General features: G+C 42.7%; 1 protein-coding gene across 6 annotated transcripts in view; it reads left to right on the top strand.

Annotated features, from left to right (window-relative positions):
• Positions 1 to 10,112, top strand: part of RAD51B (RAD51 paralog B) — a 345,984-nt gene extending 335,872 nt beyond the window's left edge. For 4 of the 6 annotated variants that reach the window (XM_019615646.1, XM_019615649.1, XM_010711540.2 and 1 more), the window contains one exon: positions 9,748 to 10,112. In XM_019615646.1, the coding sequence (XP_019471191.1) occupies positions 9,748 to 9,884 (137 nt within the window). In that variant the 3' untranslated portion in view covers positions 9,885 to 10,112. The remainder of the gene's footprint in view (positions 1 to 9,747) is intronic. The other 2 variants (XM_019615648.2, XM_019615647.2) reach the window with 1 other exon arrangement.
• Positions 10,113 to 10,654: the final 542 nt, after the last annotated feature.

The raw sequence follows: 10,654 nt of genomic DNA, 5'->3' as shown, positions 1-10,654 counted from the left end.
AAAAAAAAAAGTGAGGGAGCAGAGAAGCAGAAATTGTGAAGGGAACTGGAAAAAGACATCTGTTTGTTTTTATTCAGCTCATCTCAGTGGCTTTCTCTAGGCTTCTTAGAGCCACATGAATCAGAGCCTGTTTTCCTCAGAGTCCAGTGCCAAGGTGTAACTCTCAGCACTGCCTGCACCCCACTGAGTTGACAGGACACATCCTCCCTGTGCACTTAGGCCATATTAGCCAAGCTGAGTGTGCCCCAGCACCCCTGGCCCGGCAGTATCCTTGACCTGTAGCAAGGTCCAGACTCCAAACTCCTGAGAAGGAACAGCTAGGGGCAGTAATGGGACCATGGGAGCAGGGGAAGCTGGGGCCTGGCTTCCAAAGCTATGTCTAGGATCTGAGCATTGGCAAGCATTGTATGTAGTAGCTCTGTGTTTTAAAAGACAAAGGAAGATCTGTGTATGTTTGAATTCTCATTTTGCCAAAATAATGATGTCAAAAAAGAGCAAGAATGTTTGTAAGACTTCTCTACCAGAAGAACCTTTTTGTTTGTGCAATTGTAACTCCATAAAAGCTTGTTTGCCATTACTCTTTTCTTTGCTCAGGATTTTTTTTTTTTTTAAGTGATTTAAATCCAGGAGAGTAGGACAGAAGTATTTAAAAGTAGCGTATGTCAGCACAGCTTCACCATCCAATACTTGGAAGGTAGACAAGGTCAAAACAATTTAAACTAATATATGTGCTCTTTTCGTAACTTACCGTGGGGCTTTAATGCAATCCAGTATACTGTGAAGGCAGGAGAGCCTTGCCTGTGTCAAACAAACCACATCAAGTATCTCCTCCCCTGGAAGAAGGCAGAGCCAGCCCTTGCAGTGCTCCCATCCATCCAGCAGGATGTTGGGGGGACAGCACAGCAGAAGGCTGCAGACCCCTGGGCTGAGAGCCCTGCAAGCAGCAAGTTGGCAGCAGATCTCCATCTGCAGGCTGAAAACCTTCAGATAGCTGTGGGAAAGACATACATCTAGAGTTGTCTGAAACTGGCAGAAAAAGCTTGAGACAAAGAGAAGAGAAAGGAAGGATTAGAAGGAAAGTGGAAAAAAATACTTCTTACACATTTCGCTTTCTTTTCCATCTGCTTGTGTGATGTTGCTGTGAGCTATTAAACAGATGCAGTGCTCTGCCCCCAAAAGGGGCTGTGTTTCAATAGTGAGAGAATGAATCCTACATCTGAGTGCTTTGGGAGCCCCCTAGAATGAGCAGGGTGATAGAAATGTGTTTCTTTGATTTACTATAATGCTAAACACACTGGGAGCAGGGTACTTGGGTCATACAGAGGCCTGCTGGAGCTCCTCACACCTGAAGCCCCTGGTACGCAGCACCTGCTCCTGACCCATCCCTTGTGCAGTTGGCAAGTCCCTCTTCTCTTTCGTCTTCCAGGCAGAAAGCGAGTGTTGCTTTCCAGCTCTCCAGAGCTGGTTCTGAAATCTATGAAGGGCAGATTGCTCAAGCAAAAGGTGTTTGCTGACTGCAGGACTTTGTAGCCTGGGAAGATAAGGGTCGTGTAGGAGGACTGGAAGCAGGAGGAACAGGCATAATGCAACTGCCAAGGACCAAGCAAGAGAACTTTTTTCTGCATCCATTCAGACACTCAGCTATTTCCTGCTCCGTTCCTGCAGTCAGTATGCTCCACCTGCTTTTACTTAACCATTTCCTGTTTACTGCTTCCAAAAGCTTTCTGGTGCAATCAGTACTCTGCCGCTAGACTTCTTTGTGGTCCTTTTTTGACAGGCTTCACTAATTTTCTTCTTTCTTTCTCTTCTGTACACAGACCTTTCATTCTGAAGAATTGGGGGCGGGGATGCATGTATGCATGCATGCATGCCTGTGTGCGTTTCCGATGGCTAAATTCAGTCTCTAGTTTTGTCAGGAAAGTATTTGTTTGCTCACACACTCGTTCTTTCTCATTCCATGTACTTTGTCTTCTTATCCTCCTGCACATTGCTTTCTGCAGACTCACCACAGAAACAAGCAGTATCATTGTAAGCAGGTTTACCTTTTTGTAGAACAGAGGACACAAGATAGAAGACTTTACTTTCAAGAGTTTGACAGTTCTCCCACAAACAAGAAATTTATTTCCTGGATAGCTTGCCGAAGGTTTACATTTTCTAGTTCTGAAAACAGTAAGGCAGTTCCTTTCAGTTTGCTGTTCAGTTTCTCAGACGGGTAATGCAAGGTGTGAGGAGGCAGAAGGATCACACAAAGAAAAATAAATCCCTTTCTACGTGTAGATGGCTCCCACAAGACCCCCATCCCACACTCAGACATGTCTTAAAAAAAACACTACAAAATTATGTATGCTTCAAGCCTGCTCTTTTGCCATACTGTAGATAACACTGCAGCCAACACTAAAATTAAGTTTATTTGTTACTGCTTTTGCTGTTTGTTTACTTTTTGTATTTCTCTTCTGGGGCTGTGAAAATATATTCTCCAGTTTCCTCTCTGGTTCTCATGCTCTTGCACAGCACTGCAATGTTTGGGTTGCGGTGAGCACTGCAGGGGAATGTTCCCTTCTTAAAATAAATCATGGAAACATTTCTGTTGGAATCAGGGCTTGTAAAAGTTTATGGGTTTTTTTTGTTTTTGTTTTTGTTTTTTAAAGAAGAATGTCAGGACAGTATTGACCTGCCAACAAATCCTTTTAAAGGGATCAGGCTTGTGATGTGTGTCAGTGTATATACGTTTCTGTCAGTGTATATATGTGCACACACATACCAGTATATATGCCAGTTATACTGATATAACTGAGCGCTGAAAGCATCCTCAAAGAATGCTTGATATATTGTCCCAGCCTGCATCAAACAGATCTGCAAATTCCTCTGCTAGCCCTATTGCAAGTTAATGTAAGCCAGTGGTTACATCAGCTTAGGCTGATGGCTTTCCAGAAGGCAGCAGAGGTCCATGAGCGTACATTGGCATTGTCTCCAAGCTGTCCCACACTTTTGAAGCGAAGTTGATGGGCTCATGCTCACATTTCTGAGTTTCTTAAGAATATAACACTAGAACCATCCTGTTCCAAGTACATCATAGGGTGGCAACCATGCCCATGACAGGAAGTTAGAACTAGATTATCTTCAATGCTCCCACCCAAGCCAATCTATGATTGATGCTCTGGTTCTATGATTCTATGTACAGATAGCTCACCTGTGTTTGCTAGGAACATCACTGATATGCAGAGAGCTATCTGCTGTAGGCATAGCACAACCCCACTTAAATCAAAGTTTGCTGAAGCATCATTCAAGCAGTTTGTGAGCAGCTTTTGAATTTTCTTTTTAAGCAAATGTAATATAATATGATGGAAAGCACAGCAATAATAGCAGAGTGACACAATCCTAAGCTGCAGCAAATGAGAAGACAAATGCAGCAGCCATGCACACAAACAAAAGAAGAAAGACTGCTTACCTTTGAAAGGCCTCCAGTAGGCAGGGATCACCAGCAAGATACCGTTGCCTCTACTGCCAACCTTTAAATGAAGTCCTGGCTCCACCCCTTCTGGTCACTCAGGTGCATTGCATACACCTGAGCTCTCTTGGATTGGCTCTGTCTTCCCACCAGGTGCTCAATCACCATTTCAAGCCATGACTTAGCATTTCCACTACATCAGGAAAGGAAGCAGTTGTTTTCTGCACAGAAGTGTCTTTCAGATTGGCCCAAATATGTAAAATGTCTGCTTTGGTTCCCATCCAGCTCAATTCATTCAACAGTTTGTGTCAGGGTACTTGCCATCAGTAGCAATTGCCCAGAGTGAGTCACACCCATGCAATGATGTGTTTTCATCTTCATTTTATAGGGCACAGCCCTGGCAAATTCGTGGCCGTATTGTATCACACAGCTCTTATAACAGCAGCTCCTTTTCTTCTATCCAGCTGTCAGTCCAAGGGGCAGCTACTTCCAAAAGAGACTCTGTGATTCAGTGCCCATCTTTGTTTTCCAGATGTTTCTTTCAACACTCTGTTTTCCAGTTACTTTGCACATTCTGTGCATTCAAAATATTTTTGCCTCTCTCCCACCCCTAAAATGGTGGAAAATTGGAATATATGAAAATGTAGGCAGAATGAGACCAGGACTGCATAGAACTCTTTCCAGGAAATGGGTAGAAGGTTCATCAGATGAGTCACTGAAACCTTAGATGACTAAATTCTTGTAGAATAAACTGTCAGGAATATGATACTGGACAGGACATTTAGAGGGAAGGAGAAACTTCTCAAATAGCTCTTGTTTGTTTTCTGTTAGTGATTCATTCCTAAGGAAATTGCCACATTTCTGGCCGGGACGGCAGCAGCACAGAGACAGTGCCAGCCTTCACGTGCAGTGTGCTGCAGCGCCTGAGGCCTTGCAGAGCCCAGCGTTTGGAAGCATCACTTGTCCTGCCCCTGGGTAGGTCCTTCAGCTCCCTGTCCCTCCCACACCGCAGGAAGGCGGATTTGAGGCCTGACATGTTTGGGTCACCCTGAAGATCTAAGTTTTGAAGGCAGGAAGCCTGTGAGAGAAGTCTGTACAGAGCCAAAGTGAACAAAATAAGGCTGGGTTACCAGTGCGCTTCTGCCATCTGAATCAATTTGCCTCTTTCTTCATATACCAGCAGGTATGAGACCAACAGGAAATGAAGGCATTAAACCTCCAATTTCTAAGCTCCTTTTAAAAATTTCCCTTCCTCTACCTGCTCCAACCAGTAAACCAAGTTGTATCAATAAAACTGGACCAAAGCTCTGAATGTGTGTTTCAGAGAAGGTCTAGAGATTTTAAGTGCCAGTAACAACAGAAGCAGTCAGGCTCCCTCCACAGTTACCTCCAGAGGAGCTGAACCAGCATTAGCAGCAGCGGGAAATGTTTGCAGTAGTATGCGAGTGTGGAGAAACCCCAGCATTCCAGCAAGCTGCTGCCAGTTCCCATTTTGGTGAGTTTGACCTAGAGCATTTAGCATTGCAACATCAGTTCTGCGTCTCATAATGCCGTTTACGTAATGAGCTCTCATTTGGTTCCTATTAAAATCACAGTCTTTCTTCTGCAAACCACTGCTTGTAAAACTCAAGCCACCCAGTTTTTCATTAGATTATAATATAGGAAATAAATAGTCCTAAATAGTAGGATGCACACCATAATCATTAGACAGAGAATAGGTGTCAATTTTTCCCCTCTTGGGTATACAAACTTCAGATCTCAAAGTAGGAATGAGGAAGATCTGTTAAGGGTTACTGAATCCATCTCCTGCAAAACCACTGTGTAGTTACACCCCTATGGTTATTCCTCAAATAATATACTGATAAAAAAGAGGGCCTACAGCTCCTCATAGTCACAGCAGCAAGAACTTTCCTAAAGGCTGCAGAAATGGTGTGTCGTTCTTTACGGATTGTCCCAGAGCCATTACCTGTCTGAGGCAGCGCAGAGCAGTTCTTTATATTATATATACCAGCACTTTGAAGAATTCCGTTTCAAATGTCTCAAACAATGGGGGTTTCACCACTTCCTGTGGGAGCCAGTTTTGCAGCCTAACTCACTCCACCATCTGGAGTGTTTTCCTGACTGTCTGCCTGCTTGTAACTTTCTTTAGTTGTGCTCCCACTCTTTCTCCATAAAGGTGACTCGCTAAACCTTTCTGTTCTGTGAAATTCATGCTACATGGTGCTTTTTTTCTTTTTTATGATAATCAAGAAAACCTGAAAGTTTGATGGTTTCTTGTCCTTGCTCTTCCTTCCTCAGAAATAAGAGTAAGTTATAAATAAATTATTATGGCTTTTCTCTTTGCTCATCTCAGAGGTTTACCAGGACTGCCAGTATGACTGCTCTCTTTTTATAGATGGGAGAACTGAAGCACAGAGCAGGAAACATCATTCAACGAGCCAGTGGCAAGACCTGGGTTTTTAGCCAGGTCTCTACAATCAATAGTGCCCTACTTTTTTTGATATGTTTTTTTTTTCAGTCCAATCCAATTCCTCTGGTGTTGTTGGAATACCTAAAACAAGCTTTCTGAGAACTTTATTCAGAATTCTAACTGAAAGCTCATCCTGCTGAATATTTAACATTTATTATCTTTCTGATGTGTTTGTTAAGCATCCTGATTAAGTACTGATATATAAAAACAACAAAGCACTTTAACAGACTGATTGAGTCCCTAGGGCCTCCGAGCAGAGTTTCCTTCAGATAGCCTATGTTTTCCTGGTTGCAGATTGTCCAAACTGAACGCAGTGTATAACAAGCATGCTGTTATCAGTGCGCTGCAGAGAGATTTCCTTCCTCCACAGTGCCACCATGCTTACTTCACCTGTTGTATTTCCCTTAGCAGCGGTTTTCGGTAAGCCCATTTCTCAGAATCTGGATAGGTACTGCATTATAAATCTTTTCACATGGGACAATAAGACCGCAATCAGTTCAGCACAGAGTACCGTGTAGAGACTGATACCCAGGCTGGCACGGAGCTGCTCACCTGGGCCTCAGTACAGGCTGCCCTCAGCAGCATAGCACCGCATGGGCTGCTTGCAGCCATGGCATTACACCTCCCTGAGGAGGACATGCCTTAGGGTCTCTGCCTGCCCAGCTTGTCTGTGCCATAAGTGTCTCTGCTAGATGTGCCTGAGCACGCGACACTTGTCTTTTCCCAGCCCCCACCTGGGGATGACGGTGACAAGCTACGTCAGTGTGGCTGGCAACGTGGTTTCAGAACTGTGCCATGCTGATCCCACACTGAACTGGTGACACGGATCCTGTGCCCAGTGCAGCACTTTGTATGGCTCGAGAAATGGAAGTTAGAGATGCAGTAGGCAAAGTCATGTACTGTCACCCACTTTTGAAGCATGCCAGTAAGTGAGTGAAGCCCTTACCAGAGGAGTCGTTCCCCCACTTCTCCTCCAGGCCACCTTTATTCCGGATATCGTTGAGCCAGAGCTGGAGGATTTACCGAAAGCTGCGAGGCTGTTGAAGGTCACTGAGCGCATTGTCTTTGCTTTCAGATTGAGTTTGAGAAATTACCGGTGGTGTCATGCCTGTGCCTCCTGGCCATGTGAATAGAGGAAGCTAACGAGCAACAACAGATTACATAAAGCAGGGAAATCCCCCTCCAACTTCTCCCCTACTATCTCAAACTGAAGTTGATTTGCATACATACACTACAAATAACTGCAATGGCTTCTAGCCCTATGAAAGAATTACATGTGCTTGCCTATAATCATTTAGGCCAGTTCCACCAGTTGAATCACTCATAGAAAATAAAAAAGGCTGAATGAGAGCCTTTGTAGAAATCTAAGCAGTTTTATGTAGCATCGGCCTACTTCAGATAAGGACACAACTGGGTAATGCTATTCCATGTGAAATAAACAGGAACTGTTCAAAACCTATTAAGAAATAGTGGTTATTCTAGAAAATGTGTGCTAAAAAACTATATTAATGTTTATAATTTGTGGTTATGGTTGGACAGACAGATGGGTGGATGATGTCTTTCTTTAGCTAAACTTGCAACTTAGCTTCCAATGCAAACGCTGCTTGCTGGAAAATGAACTTTACTGAAATCCGGAAAAAAAACTGCAGTATCCTATCAATGAAAATGATAGCCAGCTACTTTACAAAACCTGAGATTCATTAGGCCTAGCATTCCTGAGCAATGCTGTTCAAGAAGTGGCATTAAACATACCTTTGAAATTCCTGTGATTTCTTTTAAATGTTGTGGTATAACAGAAACAAATGAGCAATAAGGAGATAGGATAGTGAAAAAAAATGCATATTTACTGGGTTATCTCTGGTCCAGAAATCTACTTGGTTAATCTGACATTTACAAAAATCTTTTACGTTATCTTTAATGCTCTAAGAATGGCAACATTCATAAGCCTAGTACATCATGTCTGCAGAATGCTTAGATTCTTTTTGAAGAAAGATGATGCTTTCTGTTCTTTTGCTGAGGGACTTTGCCAAGTAAAAATAATGTTATTTTTCCCATTAACTGGTTTCTTATTTTGTTGAGTTTTAGAGCTGAAGGTTTTTTCACTGGTGGTTTGTTGTTGTTGTTGTTTAATTTATTTTTAATAGATAAGAACATAAAGTTTCTAAACTTTGGAAAGACTACTGTTCTACTCACTTTCTTAGCTTTCTGCTGAAATAGTTCTTCAGATGCATTTACTGTTAATCATCTTCCAAAGCTAGACAAAGTGCAGACAACTGCACTGGTCATTCTTCTCTACCAATGAATTCACAGAAAAGATCTTCTGTACATTTTCTGAGTTTTCAAGCAAGCTCTACATTAAAATAAATAAAGTTGGCTGGGGATATAATTTTTAGCAATGCTATAGCTGTCTTACAGTAGATAGCAAAGTTGTTTTAAACAGTCACATTTGTATTGAGGAATTCATCAAAGGTGTATAGGCCAAAGTGCATTATGACTATCATCACTGTCACTATAGTTATACCCGTTTGCTATAGGAGCGACTCTTTTCTAGGGTAGCCAGTTTTCATATAGTTAACAAGGAGGGATAGAGAAGACGAGGAAAACTGAGACACAGCTTACCTTTACAACCCGTGTAAGTCTTCTGATTCTTCTGTGATATCCCCTCTGTTAATATGAATCATGTCATGACCTGTTGCAGAGGAATACCTTGCCTTTCACCCTCCTCCTTTCAGCATTATTGACTTTATTCAAAGCTTTAATGGAGCACAATAGGGACCTGCCCAGATGGGAGTTGGCTGTTCTGCAGAGCCCTTGGGAGCTGCCCACTCCCCGGGCTACAACAGAACTTGTCACAATGGATCAGCTGTAGAAACTAGAAGAGAAGTACTTATTTGAGTAGGAGCATGATACCTTGCAGTGCACTTGATAGCAGCAAACAGGAGGACACGATGGCACAGTGTGACTGCTTATTCATTTTTACCTTGGATATTTTGGTCTTAATAGCTTCGTGTGTCTCTTTGGTTTGTGTTCTTTCCTGTCAATTTGTAGGTTGATCAGTGAGGCAACAAAAGGTGCTTTTTTTTTTGTCTCCTCTCACTAACAACAGTCTATTTTCAACACTTTAGTCACAGTAATATAATATTCTTTGTATAAACAGTAAACTACATCCCAAAGCACTTTACAGCCACTGACATGGGACTAAGACTAAAAGTGGAACAGCTCATACTGGTTAGGAGGAAGGCTTTGCTCTCAGCCTAAGTATTACAAAGGCAGATAGGGTGCAGCCATAATATTTGCTCTGAATCCAGTACAATTTGCTAATAGTTGGAAAATACACTGGTATAAGCTGTGCTCTGTTTAACTCTTAGAAACATGTTTGAATTGTAAAAAGCAAACTGTGATAGAGATGTCAGTCCTTTTGCATATTCCATTCTCTATTCATAGGCAGCAGCTACCAAAAAAGTTTTACTGGGAAGCTAGAGTGACACAAAGGTCCTCAACAGAAATGCACTGGCCCTGGGAGAGCTCTGCCAAAGAGTCAAAATGGGAGCTGGACCGTGCAAAGGTTTGGCTCCAAAGCACAAGAGTAGCATCAGAAACTTTGCTGCACAGGTTGAGTCTGGATATTGGTAACTAAAAGGACAGCCAGGCAGGCAGCAGAAAGAGGACCTCTAAATATAAGTACATCCATCTTCAACCAGTCCATGAAATTTACCTTGATTTGTTTCGTGAATTAAACTGGTTTCCAAGTGGCTGGAGGAAATGGTGACTTTGTCATTTCATTCTTACATGTTGTCATTGAGGTGTCTGTCTTTGTTGTGTGTTTCAGATGGAAAGAATCTTTCAAATTTACCTTGGGATGGAACCAATCCTGCCCTGCAAACCATACAAGTGAGAAACACTGCCTTGAGAAATGCTTTACTCAACATCACTGATGAGACTCCTGGCGATACACCCAGTCTATAGAAAGGTCAAATGCAATCTTCACTGATAAATGAATGAACAACCCTGGTTTTTAAAAATCCAGTGAAGCAGATAGTTAGGCATTCTTCTTTTGCCTGTTTAGAGACTAACATAAAAAACAAGTGCTGTTCTCTCTACATGTGGGCCATATTAAACCTTTGGAATTATGAATTTTTTGAATATTGTTCAGGTTAAATTAAATTACATAGTAATAAAACTCTATGAACAACACACACGTCAGTGAAGAAGCACAGAGCTCACAAGCCTTCCTAATTCACCCTGACACCTCAGCAGTCTGGAGGAGCAGGCAGTCAAATACATAGAGCACTGGGTTTCAACTGCATTATTTACTCACACCTTACTGAGACTGAGAGAATGTATGACTTGCTAAGGGCTGCTGAAGGCACTAGCTCAGCTGTTACTGACATCAAGTTGTTCCCTGTATTCAATCCTCACATCCCTAAGGGAAAGCTATGTATGTGCTGAGTTAGTGCTGATGGCTGATGCACAGCCACCATTAGCCCGAGACATGGTTCAGCGCCCTGCAATCATGGGGAAGGCCTCACTGAGCAGCATCATGGAAAGCAGAGCACTCCGCACAGAAGTGTGGGAGGTTCAGGTAACCCAGCAAGGGGATCAGTGTTGGGGTGAACAGGTTGCCATCTGCTGTTTGCTGGGCAGGTTTGGGGTGACCAAGGGTGTTCCCAGCGAACACAAGGTCCCTGTTAAATAGCACTGTGTACGCTTACAGCTGCACTGTGGGTGGCTGAAGA

This window comes from Meleagris gallopavo, chromosome 5 (assembly GCF_000146605.3).
Source record: "Meleagris gallopavo isolate NT-WF06-2002-E0010 breed Aviagen turkey brand Nicholas breeding stock chromosome 5, Turkey_5.1, whole genome shotgun sequence".
Taxonomy (NCBI): Eukaryota; Metazoa; Chordata; class Aves; order Galliformes; family Phasianidae; genus Meleagris; species Meleagris gallopavo.
This window is presented reverse-complemented; position numbering and strand designations above follow the sequence as displayed.